At 38.7% G+C, this 23,401-nt stretch overlaps 1 protein-coding gene across 6 annotated transcripts; it reads left to right on the top strand.

Moving 5' to 3' along the window:
• Nucleotides 1-35: 35 nt before the first annotated feature.
• ALG1 (ALG1 chitobiosyldiphosphodolichol beta-mannosyltransferase) lies at nucleotides 36-23,000 on the top strand. 6 transcript variants are annotated; one of them, XM_038419808.2, is made up of 13 exons: nucleotides 42-367; nucleotides 1,262-1,339; nucleotides 1,940-2,043; nucleotides 3,137-3,285; nucleotides 4,700-4,789; nucleotides 9,324-9,434; nucleotides 14,566-14,687; nucleotides 15,510-15,548; nucleotides 17,252-17,311; nucleotides 18,090-18,200; nucleotides 20,029-20,143; nucleotides 22,187-22,262; nucleotides 22,763-23,000. In XM_038419808.2, exons 1-13 carry the CDS (start codon nucleotides 154-156, stop codon nucleotides 22,895-22,897), a joined length of 1,404 nt encoding a protein of 467 aa, XP_038275736.1. In that variant the 5' UTR covers nucleotides 42-153; the 3' UTR covers nucleotides 22,898-23,000. The 6 variants fall into 6 exon arrangements, with proteins under 6 accessions (XP_038275737.1, XP_043349362.1, XP_038275736.1 ...); XM_038419812.1 differs by having other exon boundaries at nucleotides 225-552; XM_043493428.1 differs by lacking the exon at nucleotides 42-367 and adding an exon at nucleotides 375-492.
• The last annotated feature ends 401 nt before the right edge of the window (nucleotides 23,001-23,401 follow it).

Raw genomic sequence — 23,401 nt, 5'->3', positions numbered from 1 at the left:
CTCCGCGCCTGGCCCGAGCAGGCAGCCTCGTTCTGACGCCAAGATGGCGGCCCTTGTGAATCCGCTCTAAGCTCTCGGCGCGCGCTGAGCGGGCCCTTCCTCTCCGTGCCGCCTCCCCTCCCCTCCCCCCCCCCGCCACGTCAGCGTCACAACATGGCGGCCCCCGCGATGCTCCTGCTGGTGGCGGCGGGGCTGGCGCTGTGCGTGGCGCTGCTGTGGTTGCGGAGGCGGCCGGCCGGGCCCGAGGGGGCCCGAGGGCGGGTGTGCGTGGCGGTGCTGGGCGACCTGGGCCGCAGCCCTCGCATGCAGTACCACGCGCTGGCCCTGGCCCGGCACGGACACGGCGTCACCCTGCTGGGCTTCCTCAGTGAGTGAGACCGCTCCGGCCCAGCTGCCCCTGGGTCACGCCACTGGCCTTCCTGCCTCCCCGCCCCCTTCGGACCAGGTCCTGTCCTATCCCCGGGTACGGTGTCACGCTGCTGGGCTTCCTCAGTGAGTGAGACCGGTGCGGCCCAGCTCCCCGCCAGCCCCAGCTTGTCCCCCCTACTCCAGGTATGGGGTCACCCTGTGGGGGTTCATCACTGTGTGAGACCTGATCCACTCCTCCCTCGCACCTCTTCTGCTCCCGCCACTCGCCCCAGGCATGGCTATGGTGTCATCCTTCTGGGTTTCCTCAGTGAAACACCCAGGGACACCTTCAGTCCCAGGAGCCACATTGACCCATGCCCAGGGGTTTGGAGCCCACCTCTAAGCTGGGTCTAGTGAGGACCAATGTAGATACCTGCATGTTTAATATCGAGCCACCAAACAGCAGCCACCTGTCCCCGATTAGCCTTGCTCCATACTAAGATTCATGCCCCTGCCCCAACCTGGGGGCAGCCTACCAGAGTGACAGTTGCCAGCTTTATATTCCAAATGTAAGCGCTTTTCCGATGCTCAGAGTGACACCTCTCAGCGTGCTGCATCCATGTGATCCAAGTGTTCCCTGGGCGGGGTGATTATTGGTCCCAGCATGAGAGCTGATCCTTGCTTCCTTCGCTCAGATCAAAGTGCCGCTTGCTGTTTATGTTCATCTCAGTATTCTAGATGTTCTCGACTTTGAACTGGATCAATAATTGTAGGGGTGTGTGTCATATTAAAATGGAGTTTTTTCTAAATTCACCCTTGCTTTACAAGTTTAATAATATGCCCTGTTATAGTAACATTCTTGTATGTGTGTTCAATAAACATCTGGCTGTAGACCAGTTTCTTTTTCTTCCAGGCACAAAGCCACATAGTGACATTTTGTGCAATGAAAAGATACATATTGTATCTGTTTCAGAACTGAAAGTATTGCAAGGTAAGTCCCATGAGTTAGATGATTTTTAGTTGTACACATGTATCAATATTTCAAATTCTGTTTCTGTTCTGAAGGTATTTATCATTATTGTTCAGTGAAAACCAATTCTTAGGGTCTGAGTTTAGCTTCCATAGTACAGTGGGTATCATTGGTGCTTTTAAAGAGGGAGGGAAAATTTGCACTTTCATACAAGAGTTCTTTAAAAAAAAAACAAAAACCCAACACTGTTGGCACTCTTTGTACCAGAGATCTGAATCTGGCTCAAAATTAGCATATTAGTTTATTCTACATGGAAGCTACATACACTTTCATCGTGTTTAACAATATGAGCACTCACATGAAAACTTGGGCAATGCCTTTAAAGTAAATTGGCCTACTTCTGAGCAAGTGGTTGGAATTACATGTTTATGCTGTGTATATGTACTTACATGCACTATGAATTTCTCCTTTTTCTAAAACAAAGACCATGAAGTAATGTGTTAATTTTTAAAGGGTGCCATCACTTAAAAAAGTTGTTCCTTATATATGTTGATTCTAAATGAATTTAATATTTAGGTTGTGCGATGTGAAATTTTGACAAAGATTTCTGTCATTTTACAGTTGGTCCTAAGATTTTCCAGTATATTACAAAAGTTATTGCACAGGCAATACAACTGTTCTATACAATGCTGAAGATAGATCGGCCATCTTATATTCTTCTTCAGGTATATATATAGCTGTGTTTATTTTATCACACTGCAGTACATTTTCCCAGCATCATCAGAAAACATAGTGACTGTTCATTTTGATGATAAAACTACTAGTGCGGAATGAATAGTGGAAACAAGTTTGTGCAAATGTGAATTTTGATTCATATATTTGCAACCTTTGTGTTCACTTTTTTCATTAATTGTTGAGTATTCAGACTTTATTGGCACAAACACTAGCAAACTGAATTTAGCACAGATGCTCGAGTCTTTACAAAAAGCAAATTTAAATTGCATACTTGAGGGTAGAATTTGAAATCCATTCTAATGCACACAGCACAAATTGTGACTTAAGCAGTCAAATATAGAATTCAAAATTACCTGTTAAATAATCTAATCAGAACAGAACAATACCACAATTTGTCTACCAGTGTAAATTGCAAATTCTGTGTTCTCTTGTAAAAATCACGATTCATACTTTGTTGATTAATACAAATGTTGAGTTATTCCAGTCAAATATTTACTTACACACATTTAAAGTAAATGAATTTTAACTCACATTAATACTTAAGGCCTCAGTCCTGCAAACATTTAGATAAATACTTAACTTTACTCATGTGAATAGTCCTTTTGAAATCAGTTTTCTAACTGGAATTAGTGTTGGCTGCAGATGCCAAATTGAGGGTGAAAGCTTTTATCCACAGATAAATACGACATGAGCGAACAGCAGTATGAACTTTCACAGTGCTCCTCTTCCCCCAACAATGTGCCTCAAACTTCACTTGGAGGTACTATATCTAGGAGTGAGAAAGTAGCTGTTTCCATAACAATGATTCTGCGTCTCTCTGCTGACATTTAGAGCTAGTTTTGGTGGTAGTTGTTGTGATTAGATGTATGACCACTAGGGACTGAGATTAACCAACTCTTTTCACATACATTACTGAGTAGTTGCCTGATTCCTGTGACCAAAAGTTGTAACTCAGGGGCCGTATTTGAACTAGATTGTTTAAAGCAGTGTCAGTCCAATCCTTTCCTTTTCTGGCAGCTAATAAGCAGTTTGTTGTTTGGTCATAATTGGCTGCTATTTTTGTTTGTTTTATTTATTAAACAGAATCCTCCAGGCCTGCCTAGTATAGCTGTTACCTGGATGGTTTGCCTTGTACGAAGAAGCAAACTGATCATTGATTGGCATAACTATGGTTATACTGTAATGAGTCTGATCCATGGAAAAAGTCACCCTATAGTACAAATTGCAGAGTGGTTTGTATAGAAGTCTTTATTTTTCTCTTACAAATTGTATAGTGTTTACTGCATGCAAAAAGATGGAAGGCAGTGGTTAGGAGACCATTGACAAAGAGATGTTTCCTTAAAGAGGCACTTTATTTTTAGGTTCAAAATTGACGTACTTTACTTTTGGAAGTTCCTATAGAATTAAGTAGGAAATGCCTTTTCTGTGGGTTTTTGGACCTTGCTATCCAACTTAGTAGAAAATTCTATCCTGGTTATACCATTCTGTAAAATGGTTCCAGAAAGCTATAGAAAACGATACTGTTCTCTGTTAAATTTTAGAGCCATTCCTATTCCTTTTGCGTCCTATAGGAATTTTCACAAAAGGTTAAAATGATTATACCTTTTTGAGGAATGTCCTCCAGTAACAGCTAAATATTGTGTTTTTACACGCATATACCAGTGTTCGTTTGTGAAGTGTACACGCAGAACTCTAAAAAGCCTGGTGACTTAGGCCTGGTCTATACTAGAAAATTAGGTTGATTTAACTGTCAGTCCCAGGTGTGAAAAATCCATGCCCCCGAGTGGTGTGGATTAGCCGACCTAGAGTTTTGTGTAGACAGCACTAGGTTGATAGAAGAATTCTTCTGTTAGCCGAGCTATCGCCTCTCTGGGAGGTGGATTACCTATGCCGATGGGAGAATCGTTCTCATCAGCGTAGATAGTATCTACACTGAAGCACTACTTCAGTGCACTGCGCTGCTGTAGCATTTTAAGTGTAGACAAGCCTTAATAGGCGTAATTATTTCTGAACCTGAGTGTCATCCATTGACTCTGAGCAGCAATCATGCTTCTGAGATGCATGAGTTGCACATAAATAAAGTCAATAGTAATCTGGGTTTCTTTAGATAGGTTGGAGTCATAATATGATGGTGTATATGGCTGTATTAATTCCTTATATGTTACATATCTTCAAATTTGAATATATTCTGCTTCTTGCCTTGTTTGTTATGACTAGGTTATGCTAAACCCTTTATCTTTATATTATAATTGCTTTCTGATTTGCTTGTTCTGTATTCCTGATTTGCACAGTAACTCATCTTTCAAGGTTATGATAGTAGGGTCTCTTTTGTTGAATTTAGTTCAGGCCTTTGGTTTCTCTGGGCCTCAAAGGGGACAGCATGTACTCTACTGTATCTTGAATGTTGGCTCTATATATAGGGCTCTTTAATGGAGCAATATGAACAGAGACATAATTTACCTGTTAAGAGGCAAGTGAGAAATGAATTCTGTGAGATACAGCTCCTGATAATTTTAGGCAAAATTGTTTAATTATGTTAATGTTCATTCCAAAGATTAGACATTGGTGAGAAACTGGTATTCAGTGTTACAATCTCATTAGTTGGGAATGGGGTTTGGTTTATAACTGAAGTTTAATTTCTGTCAGGTATGAAAAGCTTTTTGGACGTCTGTCTGACTACAACTTTTGTGTGACTAATGCAATGAAAGAAGATCTACAGATGAATTGTAACATCAAGTAAGTCAAAACCCTTACACAAACGATTGTATACAGATTTTCACTTAGATGAGGATATATAGCTAGCTAGCTAGCCCTAATGATTTTGGATTCATAGAAGTTTTACTGTATAATCAGGTGTAACAATGCTGGTTCTGGCGGGACCCAACTGAGAGTGCCAATTCAGGACAAATTGCTTAAAGCAGGGCAGTTACAGCCCAAGGCTGGGGTTTCTGTACACACCAAGGCAAACCAAACCAGCCAAACAGAGAAGACTTCGGTTTTACCCCACTGGCTAACCACAAGACACAAGCAATTCCCTTAGACACCCCAGTTTCCCAGTATCCCCACTAGTGTCACTCATTATGGGGACAAATGGTTATGAAAACCAATACCCCAGTAAAAGAAAAAAGGTTCTCTCGATCCCAGAGGACCAGGCCGCAGACCCAGGTCAATATACAAATCAGATCTTACCCACAAATCACGCTGTTGACAATCCTTCAGAATCTAAAATCTAAAGGTTTATTCATAAAAGGAAAAGATATAGATGAGAGCGAGAATTGGTTAAGTGGAATCAATTACATACAGTAATTGAATTCCCAACTTCCGTAAGCCTTAATATCAATACATTGTGGCGTCATTGTTTTAGACTGAGACCCAGGGAGACATTACTGCATCAATTTACCATTATTTCACATTCTGAAAGTTTTTCTTTTGTGATCGTAAGGGCTGGGGAATTTTTCAAAATTAAAACTTAGGTTCTTGGTCACAGTTATGAGGCAAGTTAAAAAATGAAGACAATTATACTGCAGTTTATATGGCTGTATTATGTGTGTCATGTATGCATTATGGATGAGTCCCTATTTGTAGGATTCACTCCACTATGCCAAGCCTAGTTCTACCTTATGCCATGTGAATAAGCCAAGTGAATAAGAATAAGGAGTCTTGCCAAATTTGTAATATTTTTAATTGGTGTAATTCAGTCTTCTAGATCTTGAGAAGGCACGAGCCAGAAGGGCAAATGCAGCCTTATGGCTTTGTACAAAAGCAGCTCTTGTTTTTTATGAGAGGTTTCAGAGTAGCAGCCATGTTAGTCTGTATTCGCAAAAAGAAAAGGAGTACTTGTGGCATCTTAGAGACTCAAATATTTATTTATATTTATTTATTTATGCTCAAATAAATGTGTTAGTCTCTAAGGTGCCACAAGTACTCCTTATTTTTAATGCAGAGGAGGGCAGCCTGGGGAGGTTTCAGCACTTGGACATTCTGTCCTGAGGAGTGCCTTTGCATCTGAATCAAGAGCTAAATTGGCTTGCTGAGGCCTCACGATGGTCACACCCTACTCAAAATGAGGGAGGCTCAATCTGTTCTGTGCAAACTAGGATTGACCTTCCATCTCCCGGTCACTTGTCAGGGCAGCCCTTGATGTGACAAAATACAGAGCATCCCCCTGCTATAAATACTTTTGGAATGTAACACTCCCTGAGATTTCTTAAATGATATACTGTACTTCCTGCTTAGAAATTGTTTTTGTATGATGAAGAAGCTAAGGTTTGTCTCTGCTACAGCATGTGTGAGAGCTCCCTGGATAAGCACATGGTACTCCTGGGGGGATTCTGTGCCCATGCGGGGGCGCAGAATTCATATGGCCTGCATTTTTCTGTGCTCCCCGTGCAGAAAAACGTGTTTAAAAAAAAAAAAAAATCTGCTGGGGGACACATGGCTCTTCCCCAGAAGCCCAGGCAGCAGGTCTGTTCTAGCGTGCCTGGAGCAGCCTCAGAGACTGGGAGGGGGGCTGCACGTGCAAAGCAGCTTATTTTTGTTCTGTTCAGGTCTAGTAAAGAATAGAGACAACTGTACATTATTGTTATTGAGTCTGCAAAAAAACCCCTACTTAAATAAATTACAATGATATGGACATGTATATATGTGCATATTTATTTGTTTTTCCTAAAGTTAATTAAGTATTTTAGGAAAACTCCTCAGAGCGGCCATCAGCAAGAGTTGGTGGCTGCACTCTGAGGCCACCAAAATTATGTTGTGAGAACCCCTGGGCTAGAGGCACAAATGAAGCAGCCTGCCTGAGTTAATTTATCTCATTCTCTGCGCACAATGTAGCACCCTTACTGTGTAGTAAAAGTTGTTAAAGTTGCTGTTGATGGTTAATTGATCTCATTCTCTGAGGCAGAAATGTAGCACAGTGCCTGTTGTTTTTATTGTTAGTTAACTGTTCCCATTCTCAGTCAGTTCTCCCAGGAGCATTAAAACCTGTGAAAGTTTTAAGGCCCCTACATTGCCAGAGTGATGTAAAGGAGTCTTAGCATATGAACTGGAACCATAAACTCACTGAACATTAAATCCCACCAAATGAGGGTAAATCCATCCTCATCATCGTATGCACTCATTATACTCCACACCTGAACATAGTCATTATATGAACAACATACCCCCATATCTCAATGTTTGTACTTTGGCCCGTTAAACTTTTACCCCCAATCAGGGAGATTGCAGATTATGTATTCCTTACACCACCCGTTCCTAAAGCAAATTTTGCACCCCTTAATAATCTGTACCTTATTCCCAGATAACCAGAAACTTCTGTGCTTAAACTGTGTACCGTTTTCTTTTTACTTCAACATCATCTTAATAAAATTTATTAAATGACAGGAAGGGAATCCTCAGCTAGGAAGATCTATGTGATTTCTCACTTTTTTCCTGTGCCAAAATGGCACAATGGGCTCAGGATTTATTTTACTTACCCATTTAAAAAAAAGCTTTTGAGGACAAATAAAACATTTTCCAAGCAGTCAGTAAATGTCAGAATCAGAATCAGAACTAAGCACTTCCCAAAGTAGCCAGCCAGGTCCAGGACAATGATTAGCAAAACTGTGACAGGTTTCGGAGTAGCAGCCGTGTTAGTCTGTATCCGCAAAAAGAAAAGGAGTACTTGTGGCACCTTAGAGACTAACAAATTTATTTGAGCATAAGCTTTCGAGGGCTACAGCTCACTTCATCGGATGCATGCAGTGGAAAATACAGTCAAAACTGTATGACTTTCATGTGTGGAAGTCTGAGCAATTTAAAATGACATTCTACTTTTTTTTTTTTTTTTTTTTCCTGTTTGGTGTTCTGTAATGTACTGTATATACTCATTCATAAGCCAAATTTTTTTTATTAAAAAAGGGAAGCATCAGAGAAGGGGGTCGGCTTATGAATGGGTATAGAGAGGGAGAGGTGGGACACAGCCCTTACCCCCAGCAGAGGGAGCAAGGAGAGGCAGCGGAGCCAGAAGGGAAGAGGCGGGGCCAGAGTGTGTCTGTGTTTCTGGTCACGCTGCTGTCCCTCCAGCCTCCAAAGCAGCTACAGCTCCGGGGATGTAGGCTGCAGCTCTGCTGCTCGGCCCCGCCCACTAGAGCAGACTGTGGCCGCGCTGCCCAGCCCGCCGGAACATGCTGTGGCCATGCTGCCCCATCTGGCATGCCAGAGCAGACTGCGGCCGTGCTACCCAGCCTGCTGGAGCAGCTCCGGTCAGGCCAGAGACATCCTCCCCAGATAAGGTGGGAAGGGATGGGATGGGGAGAGTGTGGGGGTCCCGGGCTACCGGTGGGGTCATGTGGGAGATGGTCACAGGGGTTGCTCCCCAGACCCCCAGCTTCTCTCCCCCCCCCCCCCAAAATTTCCCCACCAGTTGCTGTTCCGGTCCATCGGGGAAGCAGCTGGCGTGCTGGGACACTTTGTTTACTTAGGTTTACCTCTGTACCTGTGGACGCTCGAGGTAAACAAACCATCTCGGCCCACCAGCGGCTTATCCTGGCCCGGGAGCCAGTTTGCTGACCCCTGAATTATAGGCTCGGTTTATGAATGCGTCATAAACATTTTCCATTTTTACATATCCATCTTGGGGGGGTTGGCTTATAAACGAACTGGTTTATGATTGAGTATACATGATAATTTAAACGAAAATCCAGGATTATAACTGGGATGCAGGGTATTAGTTACCAAGTGTTTGTAACTTAAATTTCATGTGTTTAGGAAATGCTGAATAGTTATTGTGACTTTTTTCTGTATTGTTGTTCAAATAAATTACCAAAACAATTGAAACTGGTGTCACTATATTGCATTATTTTGTCAAGTAAAATATGCAGAATTTTGAATTTTTTGGCACAGAATCCCCCCAAGAGTTAAACGGGACTTTTAAAAAAAAGTACACATTGAAAAGCATTAAAAAATTGAATAGATCTTTTTCCTTCTTGATGGAGCAAGGCCCCAATCCTGCAGATACAGGCATGTATTTAACTTTATGCATGTGATGAGTGGTCACATTGAAGTCAAGACTATGCAGCTGCTTAACGGTTTACAGCTTTGGGGCACTGTTGTGCTCTCTTGTACATCCTTAGGGTGGCCGAAGTGCCCAACATTATAGCTCTTCTATTCCAAAAAACCTTTTAAAATATAGAGTTTTCAGAATAAGATCATTAATTATTTTGGTTTATTAATGCTTTTAATTGCCTTATATATATTTTTTTATTTGACTAATGAATTTGTTTCACTACAGAGCAATAACCCTCTATGACAAGCCAGCTGCCTTTTTTAAGGAAACACCATTAGAACTCCAGCATAAATTGTACATGAAACTAGCCAAAGACTATGCTCCATTTAAAAGAGGGTATGTATAAGTAACAGATGCAGTTAGTCTTTATTAACTGAACTAAGGCCAGCACACTTAGTTTAGAAACTGAGTATATGCTTCTTGCTTGTGACTCCTCTTTCCTGTTAACTGACTGCAGCTCATCTTGTTGATGTAATTCCCAAGTGCATGTGGAGTGGAAATGGGGTGTTTTTAAGGTGTCAAATACCAAATCATTTTTTCCCCAAAGTTACTAAACATCTGTAGTCCAGAGAAACAAAAACTGATAGGCCAAATCTAAATAATTGTTTTTCTTAATGCAGATCCAGAGATGTGATCCCCACTATTTTAGTCACATGAGATTCTTAGCATGCCTTAGGGGACACTACAATTAAAAACAAGCAAGATACTCGCAATTTAGTTTTGAATATTAGAAGAAAAAGGAAAACAAAACACAAGCAAGTAATAAATAATGGTTACTTCAGTCAGTGTGTCTTCTGTACATCTCTCTGTGGAGAGCTTTCATCAGAGATTATACCCTGGAGGGTTGGTCCTACCTGTTGGGGGCACTCTTCTCTACATAATTTGAGACTGAAGTGTATTGTTTTTCAAAATCAGTAGTCCTGTCTTAGTGTACATTGGTAACTAAAACAATTTATAGATTGGCAAAGGAATTTCATTTAAGGGTTGATGAATCCTGTTTGGTTTATTATGGATAACCTAAACAGTTTATAAATGGGCATAGGTAAATGATCTTAACTGAGTCCTATGAAAAGGAAGAAAATAATTAACTCATTTACGTAAAAGAAGCTATTCAACAGTTTCTCAAATGAGAAGGGAGTGTTTGTATAAACCCATCAACTCACTGCAAGGACTGGTCTTAAGATAGGCAAACTAATGAATATTAGAAATCTGAATTTCAAAATAAATCCCACTATTTCTTTCTTTGTCAAGGTTATCTGATGTCTCCTCCCCAGGAATATACCGTCTGAACAATCTGGTGTTAATACCTTAAATTAGAATAGCACATGGAAATAATATAAAAAATTTAAATCTAAACCTTTGGCAGTGCTTTTGCAAACATCATCTCATCAGTGATGCTGAAGTCTTGGTGATGTCGTCATGTTGCAGAAACAATGCTAGACTGCAAGGTTACTTCTTGATGTTACATTATAGCTTCTTTTCTTTATTGCTGCTATTTGCTGGTCAAAAGAGCTGAGATGAACAGACTGAGATGAATGTGCCAAATTGGTATCGCGGTGCAGAAAGATGTATACCCGTGTCCTTGCATAGTCCCACTGAAGGTAGAAGATGCACCTCTTTCAGGGGAGTGGCAGGATCCAAATATTAGCTGTTATCACACTTTCATTGGCTCAACACCTTCATGGGATGACATTGGTAACATCTTCAGCTCCTGAATATGCAGTCTGCTAATACATATGCAACAGCATTGTAAATCTTCAACTTTGTGATCCTATTGTTTTGTGTTTGTGGTGGGGAATTTTCAGGGTGTCTCTAAAAGTGGAGTCTTAATTCTTTCTTTTTAGTTAATCTTCTGAGATCTCTCTAATTCTATCTGGGTTTAATAAGAGACGAATTTCTGTTTCAGATGAGTCCAAACACTCCTCCTTTCTACATAAGCATTTTACCTTTAAAATAGTCTTCTTAAACTTAAGTGATTTTTAGAGTATTTAGACTCAAATAGTTCTCAAAGCATTGTTTCTTCTTAACAATCCTTGGAGATGTGTTTCTTGTCTTTGATTTGTTAAGGAAGTTAACTAATTTCCCAATTACTATAGATACCTTATATTCAAGTGGCTTCTTGTATGTTACATTAGTAACCAGTTAGAGCAATGTCATTTGATTCCATGTTGGTACATAAAACATATCACTATTCACATAACAATGGCATCAGAAAGCTAGTACATTAGATGCATCTAGATACAAAAATGTTAGTGAATAAACATTGCAAAAGGAACTTATAGCATCTAACAAACAAAGTGGAAACACCAGGTTAGAAGTAATTAAAATGTTTCTGAACTATACACCTTTTCCTTAGTGTTAAATGAATGAAGACCCTAGAGTGCCTATAAAAGAAATAATTTTTAATAGGAATATTTCTGGAATCCTTAGTGTGGGTTTAAAACTGCGGTTTTTCCTCAGAAGGAAGAAAGAGAAGTGGGAGTTGGAGAGGCTCTTGGCTTAGCTTTTGTGGCCTGGATAAAGTAGGTGCTACATATCTCCTTGAAATCATAAACAAAGAATATCTTCATAGGCAATAAGAGGAGAGGGTGGGTGTTCTGCTCTTTGAGAAGACACTCCTTTTTAACCAAGTGGTTCTCAAGATTGCAATCTACAGTAGATTCACTCATAAGTTGCAATTGAAAACTCCTACCAAACATACTATGCAAGACAAAAATCACAACAAATATTCAGATCTTTCTAGCATCACACACAATAAAAATTATATAGCGTATTAAAGCAAAATAAAAATTGTCATGCAGTTCCAGCATCTGAAATTGCACCTGGAGGTGATAAGCACATGGAAGCAGTATTCTCCTTGAAGCTTTTTGTTTCCATCCATTATTATAAGAAAGCAAGAATTTCCCAGGAATTTCTTTAATTAGCCTGAATATTTCATTTACTAAAATATGCAACTAAAACCATAAGCATATGAGCTATTGTTCTCCAAGCACCATGTGTACAAAAATAATTGAAAATATCTACCAAAATTCAGCAAAGTCAGGTTAAAAGTAACATTAAATAAACCTATAACTTATTATAATAAAACTATTTTGCATCAATTTGGAGGTTTATCCCTCACATGCAGTACTAATCCTTGTAGCAATACTGTCTTTCTTGGAAATGGTATGAAGATTCAGGAACACCTGATCTTCTGTATTCCTCCATCTCTGAGCAAAAAAGTCTCTTCTGTTTCATAGTTGCTTTCAGTGAGCGAGATCTGTTCACTTAGGTTTCACTCATCTGGTGAATACACATGAGCCTCTGTGGCTTGAAGTATGGACTTTGATATAAGGCCCCTAAATAGATATGGGGAAGCTAGACTGAGGCTAATGTGAGTCTTGGTGTAAAAAGCTCACAGACATAGCTGCTGAAGCATCCCTTACTAGAAAATCAAAAGAAAGAAATTTGGCAATTGTCAAATTCCCAGTGAGCTAAATATCATATACTGGGTGCCTCATAAAGAGGGACCTCATTCATATAAATCTCAGATTTTTTCAAAATCCTGAACTAATGTTAAAAAGATTTCTTCAACAGTTTGTGGGATGTCTGCAATAGTAAATATCATAGAGATAAGATGTGTGAGGTAATGTCTTTTATTGGACCAACTTCTGTAACTGGTTAAAAGTTAAGAAACAAAGGGTAGAAATTAAATGGTCAGTTTTCAGAATGGAGAGCGGTAAATAGTGGTGTCCCCCAAGGGTCTGTACTGGGCCCAATCCTTTTCAATATATTCATAAATGATGTGGAAAAAGGGGTAAACGGTGAGGTATCAAAATTTGTAGATGATATAAAATTGCTCAAAATAGTTAAGTCCCAGGCAGACTGCGAAGAGCTACAAAAGGATCTCTCAAAACTGGGTAACTGGGCAACAAAAGGGCAGATGAAATTCAGTGTTGATAAATGCAAAGTAATGCACATTGGAAAACATAATCCCAATCATACATACAAAATGATGGGGTCTAAATTCGCTGTTACCACTCAAGAAAGAGATCTTGGCGTCATTGTGGATAGTTCTCTGAAAACATCCACTCAATGTGCAGCGGCAGTCAAAAAAAGCGAACAGAATGTTGGGAATCATTAAAAAAGGGATAGATAATAAGACAGAAAATATTATATTCCCTCTATATAAATCCATGATATGCCCACATCTTGAATATTGTGTGCAGATGTGGTTGCCGCATCTTAAAAAAGATATATTGGAATTGGAAAAGGTTCAGAAAAGGGCAACAAAAATTATTAAGGGTATGGAACGGCTTCTGTATGAGCAGTGATTAATAAGACTGGGACTTTTCAGCCTGGAAAAGACACAACTAAGAAGGAATATGAGAGAGATCTATAAAATCATGATTGTTGTGGAGAAAGTAAATAAGGAAGTGTTATTTACCCCTTCTCATAACACAAGAACTAGGAGTCACCCAATGAAATTAATAGGCAGCAGGTTTAAAACAAAAGGAAGTATTTTTTCGCACAACACACAGTTTACCTGTGGAACTCCTTGTCAGAGGATGTTGTGAAGGCCAAGACTATCACAGGGTTCAAAAAAGAACTATATAAGTTTATGGAGGATAGGTCCATCAATGGCTATTAGCCTAGATGGACAGGGGTGATGTCCTTAGCCTCTGTTTGCCAGAAGGTGGGAATGGGCAATGGGTTTGATCACTTAATGATTACCTGTTCTATTTATTCCCTCTGGGGCACCCGACATTCGCCACTGTTGGAAGACAGGATACTGGGCTTGATGGACCTTTGGTCTGACCCAGTATGGCCATTCTTATGTTGTTATGCAGGTGAGAGAGGGAAGCTTTTCAGTCATAAAGATATTCCTGAAGAAGAGCTCTGTTTAGCTCGAAAGCTTGTCTCTCACCTACAGAACTTGGTCCAATAAAAGATATTACCTCACCACCTTGTCTCTCCAATATCCAGGAACTGACATGGCTATAGCTACACTGAATATAATAAATATCATGGCAGACGACGACTGTACCATGAGAAATGGCTTAAAAAAATCCTCAGGACAGTTAGTCCAGCTTCTTTGTTAAAATCCTTAGTGTAGAATGAATTGACTCCATGTATGTTTGAGTGAATGCACAATAGGCCATCATCTTCAAGGTAAAACAAGTACAGGTTGGAGAATTGGAAGGCATGCTAAACACTCTCCACAAATTGCCAAGTGAACACCCCAAGAAGTTGTATTGTTAGGATATCTCTGATAGCTAGGAAAAGAATCATCTGAGTCCCATCATCATGATACCTGGATGCTCACCAGCAAAATGAATGAGCCCCCAGAGGTGTTGAATGACAAATTTGGAACCAGAATGTTGTGAAATTCATACCATTTGGTATAGTATTTGATTATATCCATGCACATCCTTGCATAGTATATCTTGGAATTAATAATTATGTTCTTTAAATCCTGTTTACACAGAACAGACTCCGAACGTCCAGATGTTGAGAAGTCTGCATTTACAGAGCTAGACATCAGAAATGGAAATGTGACACAAGTCAAAGAAAGACCAGCTCTTCTCATCAGCAGCACCAGCTGGACAGGTCTTGAATCAAATTGGTGTTTGTTTATATTCCTTTATAATATCTTTACATTAAACAGTTGATAAAAATTAGAGCTATACCTCCCTTCCCCACACATAAACTTTGCTCTGATACAGGACATTACAGCCAGCAAAAACAAAGTTGTATACATTTCTTTGATTAACAGGAAGAATTTGCAGATTAGCTGTATGGACTCTCAGTGTCTACATATGAGGACCCTAATCCGTTCAAATTTTTAGTTTAATTATGGAGTTATAAGGTAAATGTTGAGCTCCATGAATGATTAGAGAAACAAGTCCTACCCTCGTCTAACATTAGAAGTACATTTAATATGCTTGCATGGTGCTCTAGAACGGCTCTAATAAGTTACAATGTTATGTCTTTCATTTCCTGGTACATTTATTACATATATTTTTGCACTAAGATAATTATTTTGTTTGTGAAAAAATCTAAAGCTGGAACAAAATCTGCTGTATTGTAATTGAGAATGGAAGTGTGCATCTTCCTGAATTAAAATTATTTGGGCAATAATGTCTAATAAAATTGACAATGAAATGTCATGCTTCTGAGATGCTGATTGGCTTTAGTATTTGTATAATTGTTGGAAAAGTTTCCATTAAACACAGTAAGTAGGAATAATATGAGAGTTATAGGCTTTTGTTTATTAGTATTACATTTATAGTACCTATCATGGTAAAAGCACATTGTATATTTAGTCACTTCAGTGAAGATGAGGAAAGTCATGATTACTATCTTTTCAAAAGAATAAAGTATTACAGTTAAAAATGCTATGAGTGTCACTAATAAACCTTTCTTTTTCAGAGGACGAAGATTTTTCTATTCTTTTAAAAGCTTTAGAAGGTAAGTATCAAGGAGTTTTCTTTGGCTATTTAAAGAGTCTTCTTATGGATGTATTCTCAACAATTACTAAGAGCTTCTTCAAAGAACAGTGCCTTCGTGTGCAAATGAAAATTCAAATGCATTTAAGGACCAGAGTAGTTTGCTTCAGTGTGGGAGTAAAAAAAAGCTTAAGATCATAGTGACATGCATGATACAATTAAAACCTTTGTCATGAGGAAATATATTTCTAACCACTTGATAAAGTGGGTTACAGCTTTACTTTGTACACATCATGTAGTGCTGTGGCCGCTTACTGAGCTCCCTCCTGTGGCCAGGGGTGCCTTTGCAATGCCCTGTGAATAATTTCTCTCTCAAAGGTTCCTTACACAGACAGGTCTGGGTTTATTCACAGAAAATCATTCAGAGTCCCAAACTGAAGTCCCCTACCAAATGTTTCCTTTCTACTCCTAGGTCTCCTTGCCGGGAGAGCTTTTGCGCACTTTCCCTAGCTTGCCCAGGGTCTCTCCTGCCTTAGCAGGCTATTCCTAACCCTTGCTGGCTGGAGTCTTAGTCCCAAATCCCAGGACTCTGCTGGAGCCTGCCCAATCCTAGCAGTCTCTGTTCTCCCTGAATGTCTCCCCTTCAGTGCAGCCACTGCTGCCCTTTATTGGGAACTACCTGATGTAAGATTCAATGGTTGAGTGGTTAAGTTGCTTGACTAAAGATCTGAAGGTTATGGGTTCAAATTGCACTTGATCTCCTACTGAAAGGCCATCTCTTGTTCACTCAGATGCAAAATGTGTACCTGTTCCACCAGGTTAGGGCTGTCAAAGGTGGTTGGACATGATACTGGCTTCTTGTGTACCCTTGGCTATGAAACTGACATACCTTAACCACATCAGCCTGATGAGCCATTGATTTGGGGGAACTTTGGCTCAGGTGGGGCTCATCCTGTAATCAGTGTTGGCTTAGATCCAAGGTCTCCAGCCCATGAGGCAAACCACCCTGTTACACAACATGTGCATGCATGCACGCGTGCGCGTGAACGCGCGCGCACACACACACACACACACACACACACACTTTCAAATACCTATTGAAATGATTTCAAGAAAGATGGGAACCTGCATTAAGCAATTTGGGTAATCTATGCCTGTGTTTTTGAACCTAACAACAAGAAACGGCTAGTAGTGGTCACAGCGTAATGTTGGGTTTCTGCGGATTTTATGAACTGTACATTTAAAAGCATGATGTCCATATAATTTATTTATATAGTATAAAAAAGGAAATATGTCAACGTATATATTTTAAAAAAATCTCTTAAATCAGTTTTAAATTATTTTTGTAAAATGAAGTCTTGTTCCTCCTTTGAAATCAGTGGGATTATCTGTATGGGGGCGGAGGGGAAGAGCAGAATTTGGCTCAGCAGTGTTGTGGGTGGCAAACACCTACACCTCGCGGACGATTTCCTTTAAGTATGAGGCATGTTTCAGAGAGGGCTAGGTGATTCCTTGTGAAGAATTATGACTTTGCATTATGTCTGTTACTATGCCCGAATTAGGATCAAGGTTCCCAATGTGAATTTCCACATTTGCTAGTTTGCCTGAAGTGGTTTTTTTTAAACTATTTACTTGAAATAGAGTTCTCATTTGTACATCAAAATTATTCTTAAATGAGGGAGTGTGTATCTAGATATACACAAAATAACTTTATCTGTTCTGCAGATTATGAAGAGTATGTCAGTGATGGAATCAAGCTTCCTTCTTTAGTATGTGTGATAACAGGTACCACTTTTACATGGTAATTTTCTGTTCCCTTTTGGTGCTGATGCTAGAGGATTAATTTTTATCATCCCATTATATTGACTCTTACATTGATTTGTGTGTGTGTGTCTTTCAAAAAATATTTGTTTGGCACTAATTTACCAGATCAACCATTAGAGAAAAAGCAAATCAATGGTGGCATGTTAGGCATTTTAAAGTAAAATATACGCCACAGCATATGAATCTAGCCATTTTATTCCTGTAATTCCTTTGGATGTATTTTCAGAATTTGAATAGTGAAGAAATGCTGGTAAAACAACTTAAAATGTGGTTTAAATGGTGTTTAGCCTATTGCTAAGTAGGAAGGAATTTGGCTAGTACTTGGAAAGGAGACCAACCATTGAATTTGAGGATTTTGCAAAATGGTATAGATGGTTCACCAAATGGTATTCTTTCTTCCTAGTACTAAACTAATAACTTAACATGATACTAAAAGGGCATTGTGCTACTGGAGGGTGCCATCTTTCAGTTGATTTGTATCTGATAACGGTGTATCTACGATACAGCATTTTATCTCATGGTTGCCCTCGGAAGACCCAGTCGGATTCACTGTCACCATGCTAGGCCCTATATGAACACTGATGAATGATACAGCCCCTTCTTCTAATACTTTACAATATAGGAAGACAAATGAGATTTGCTCTATATCCCTAGACTTTAATGTGCAGACAAAACCCCACTTTGGGTGCTCACAGCAAAAACACTAATATATATTTTGTGTTTGTTTTCCATTTAAAAGGTAAAGGACCTCTAAAAAAGCACTACAACAGACTGATAGACAAAATGCACTTTAAACACATCCAGATCTGTACACCGTGGCTAGAAGCTGAGGATTACCCTGTTCTGCTTGGTAAATAATGGATTACAGTTGCTGAAAAAGCTTTAAAGACTCAAGAACAATGTGTGAGGCTTAAGCAAAGGCTATGGATAGCTATTGATAATTTTGTGCAGGGATGGCATGGTATTTATCAGAGATGGTTTTCACAGATGGTTTTTACCAGATAAAATCATGGTTTTTAGCGCCTCAGGAAAAACGAGTTAGTCCCAGTTTAAGGCATGTTATATTGAAATGATTTCAAGAAAGATGGGAACCTGCATTAAGCAATTTGGGTAATCTATGTCTGTGTTTAAAACTGTTTAGTTAATGATGCCACTTTATACTTAGTTTTAGTTACATATTCCAATTGTGGTTATGTAAGGCAGTAGATTTGTAGATTAGTGTAGGGTTGTACAAATACAAAGTAAAACTGAAATGGGCATAATATTAATATATGTCATTATAATACAGTACTGAACATCAGTATGTCTACATTTTGGTTTGATATCTTCTGAAGGAAGTTATATATGTTATGACTCATTTGTTTTCAATATTATTTCAACAAAACTTGAAAACATTTGATTATATGAAAACAACAATGCAGAGTTGTAGACTTGACACATTAAGCAATCAGAAGCATGCAGTGTTGCAGGCCAACGGTCCAGGTCCATTTGGCCAAGCAGCATCCTGTAGCTGAAGACCAACTTTGATGTAGTGGGTAGGCCAAACCTATTCCTCGGCTTTGAATGGATGTATCCAAAGTTTGAAAAGATTCATTCTGTATTTGCTGAACTTGCTGGACCCTGATGCAATTATTCTTCCCAGTTTCACCGTTTAAACTTGGTTTAAGTTAATATTTACCAGTGCCCTGTCCTAAACTAGTTTTTCCCGGGAAATTGCCAACCCTGATTTTGGATGCTAGATATATGAATACCACAGTAAAATTAAATTGCTTGTTAAGAAAAAGTATATAACTGTAGCTTGTGCCTTTTTGTTATGCCTGAGAAATTGTTTAATTTTTGAAACTGCACAGTTTTCCCTCCTATTCTGGTAATTAGGTGTAGAATTCCATCTTGAGGTTTGCCAATATATCTGTATTTAAAAAGCTACTGTTTGCCGCCTTCTGTTCTTCTAGGTAGGCTAAAACATAGTGGGTTGGTCTCTGTTCAATGTATTCTCAAATTCTGTTTAGTAAATAACATTGGGAAGTTTCTAGCTGAGCTGTTGAAGGTAGCTGAGGAGATTAGGAAATAGAATGTTCATACTCCCTTGGCATTTTAGATAAATGAAGCTCAATAAAAGCTATGTATGGATAAAATACTGGTAAAATATAAGTTCTACCTAATTTCAGCCCCTCGCTATCAATTTATTTGGCTTGTATATCTGGTGGTTTCTAACTAATGAGTATTCATCTCTGTAAACTTGGATTCTGTAAATTATCCATGTATTGTAAAGGCATTTGGATTGGAAGAGTTCTTTAGTGGGTCATCTAGCCTGTCCCCTGCATTGTGGCAGAATTGATTTAATTATTTACCATTTCAGATAGATGAGGATAGATTAAGTGTATAATATCTGTTAGTTTTTTCTCTTCTCCCCTTATTTTAATATGAGTTAATTATGTTTCTAAATCTCAGCTGCTCTGAAAAATAAAAAATTATGTGGCTTTTACTCAGAGTTCCTAAATTCTGACATAAATAATGTTCCAAGTAGTTATGTTTTAATGGCACCAAAGAAGACATCAAGTTACATCAAAAATTGTTAATATTTACAAAATTGTATGTTTAGAAAATAATCTTTAGAGTTAATCACTTTCAAAATAAACTTTTTAAAAAATCAGTTTTGTTTCTTTTATAATTTGTAGGCTCTGCAGATTTGGGTGTCTGTCTCCACAAATCATCTAGTGGCTTGGATCTGCCTATGAAGGTGGTGGATATGTTTGGCTGTTGTTTACCTGTATGTGCAGTACATTTCCAGTGGTAAGAGCTTGCTTACTTTGACATAGCTTAAAATAACTCAAATAGATTTTTTTAAAACAAATATGTAGTTTGCTACAAAATCATATTATAACAATTTCTGCTGATACTGAATTGATTCCTAGTTACACCACATTAATAAGTTTGCTTTAATTTGCTAAAGGTAAATAAAATTATTAAAACTGATTTATGACTTCTAGAGGTCATTTAAAAATTAACACTTCTTTTATGTGTGTGCGCACGCACGTTTGCAAAAGGTAGGGCATTAACTGCAGTGTCCTAGCCAGATTGCCTTAAAAACAACCACCTGTAATCCCAGTTGGAAATTATACTCTTTTTCATATCCTGTTCTAAACTACTGGATTTGTTTCTATATGCTGTTTGAGAGATGCTTCATTCCACTTTGGGATTGTCTACACCTTAGTGATGGATGAAGTGGTTACTGTATCTACAGTTTATAAAGTACTTGTAATCCTTTGGGAGAAATATGACTTTCATAATGTAAGGATACTTTGTCTTGTGCTATAGTGTTGGTGGTGACAGCAGCATAGAATATTCTGATAGCTTTGTTCATGACTGTAATATGTAATGAAGATTCTTTTTTGTGTGTGTGTGATCTTTTAATAGGATCAGTTTAATAAGCCTGTAAAATACACTAGCTTTCAGTATGATCATAGTATCTTCAGGTGAAAAATGCACATAAAAAAAAAAAATCCTTGAAGAAAATTGCTGCACTGTGTTACAGACTGCTGCTATTTAATCTATCCTGCTTCCTGGGCTAATTCAGAGGAGAATCAAATCTGCTGTAATTTAGCCATTTTTCCAACCATCTCGGTGTGTAATGTATAACTTAGACTCTCACCCAGCTATCAAGTTATAATGTGTAATTTTACACAATTTTACACATCACCTGCAAATTTGACTGACTTAGTCTAAAGAAGTCCAAGATGGTGTAATTTGTATGCTATAGGGATGGAACAGAGGGGTTAGAATGTAAATCAGCTAATAAGAGGATGCAAATTAAAGTAAACTACCCTTACTGTAAATTATGCTCTAGTATGTAAGCTACATGTTGGTAAATGTGTGTGTCCAGTGCAATGTAAGGGAGACTCAAAGTATAATTAAACCTCTTGTATGTGAAGGGGATGAAAGAAGATGTATATTATTCTGTCTTAGGTTCCCTTGGATTCATTTAGACTCCATGACTGTGAAGGACCTGTGTTTCAGAAGGGTTACATACAATAGAGTACTGAAGACTGGTCATTATGGAAATGATTGGCTTCAGTTACAATGGGCTAACAAAGCATGCTGCACAAACTTGTACATTATTCTGTGCTAGCAAACGAAATAACATGTTGCCACTGTATCCTTTTTATTCCTTCCCAAGAGCAGGAATTTCTCAGTACAGTTTGCTAAAACACTTTGTGTAGCAGCCTTCTGGACAGGCTTATGCCTAGGAAGGAGGACTAATTTGTTTCAATCATTTGCAGCTTATACCCCAATGCAAGGAATGGAATTTATGTTAAGAGATCCAGGATCTTAACAATGTGGGGCTTGTAGTAGGGCTTACAAACCCCAAATTGAGCATAGGTAGAGGAGAGTCTTCCCTGCTCACAGGCAACCAGACTAACCACACCCCAGCACAGCTGCCAGAACCACCTTCATAGGGGCATGTACCCACAGCTGGGACCAATAAGGAAAACAAGCCCAGCTATAATGGAAAGAGAACAGAGAGATGGGGAGGCAGAAAGCCCTGGGATAGTAGAAGGGCAACAGCCCCATGCCATGTTGCATCTAAGAAACTGACAAGAGAAGACTGCAAGCCCTGGAGTTTAAGGGATGGTTGACTCATTTTAGGTTAAGTTGATGGACTGGGCTGATTTGAGTTGAATAGAGGGAGACCAATTAGGAGAAAGCTAGAACCTCTGGAGAGACTGTCCCTAGAGTATTTGATAGGGCCACAGTACATAAACAATCTCTGCAGGTATTTAAGTGGAGAAGCCTTGTATGTTGTTCTTACATTTTCTTCACTGATTTTGTTCACAGTTTATATGAACTTGTGAAACATGATGAAAACGGCTTGATATTTAGGGACTCAAACGAACTTGCAGAACAGCTGAAGGTAAAGATATTAGAGGCTCAAGTCATTTTTGTTTCCTTTTCCTTTATGGTTAATGGAAAGGTACTGTATTTGCACATTTGGAGTTAGTAGATTATACATCCAGTTGTCATGTTTTTCCTCCCTCTATCTTCTCTCATTGTTTACTTTTGAGCAGTGATGCTTTTTGTTTATTTATTTACTTATTTTTATATACTGTTAGTCAACATTGAATAGTATTGAGTATTAATAATTGTACTTTGTGGATTTAACTTTAAAATATACATTGTAAGACGAAATTCCTGCCTATAGTTATGGATTTTATTGGCCACATCTGTTTGTGTATGAATTTAAAGCAAGAAAGCACTTTTTAGGTATTTTATTATCTTGCAATACTTAGAGGTCTAGAGGAAAGAGTCCACTTTACTGCTTCTCTTTTAATAATCAAATTAAAGTTGGGAGGGGCAGGAGAAGCTTGAAGTGTGATATTTAACTTCTTCTGTGTTATTTCTTTAACCCTGCAGATGCTCTTATTAGAATTCCCTACAGCTGAAAGTAAACTTTATACGTTCAGAAGAATGCTTCGGGCATCCAAGCAGCTGCGTTGGGATGAGAGCTGGGAACAGGCTGTGCTTCCTGTGTTTAGGAACAAGTCATGATTTTCAAAAAATGGACAAAAGAATTTGCACTTATGATTTTCGTATTCCCAAGTTTGGTTATACATGATGGAAATGGTGAAAAAAACCTTTATATTTCTTCTTAGACAAGTGTTTTTTAAATCTCTCCGTCCTGAAACTACCTTTGCAACACACACTTTGATCTGTGATTTGAACCAGTTGGATGAATAATTTGGTATGGTTTGAGATTTGTTTGCAGCTGAACTTATACTTTGCATTATGTAAAGATAGAGGAAGGACATGGTCCCTGCATGAAGGAACTTAAATTTCACAATCTCTCCAGACCGTTAATCTACCTCTAGCATTTGGAATGAATGGTTCGGACAGCAACATCCCATAGGGGAGGATCTATTAATGGAGATTCTCTATGTCCTACTAAGGAGGAGAGGATGGAAAATGATAAAATACAGGTAGAATCTGATGAGAATAAGTCTCATTCAATTACATCATATAATAGCAGACAGCTAAAAAATGACAAGTTTTTAA

The sequence above is a fragment of the Dermochelys coriacea genome, chromosome 10 (assembly GCF_009764565.3).
Source record: "Dermochelys coriacea isolate rDerCor1 chromosome 10, rDerCor1.pri.v4, whole genome shotgun sequence".
Classification (NCBI taxonomy): Eukaryota; Metazoa; Chordata; order Testudines; family Dermochelyidae; genus Dermochelys; species Dermochelys coriacea.
Note: the sequence above shows the minus strand (reverse complement) of the source record. Positions and strands in the feature narration are given on the sequence as shown.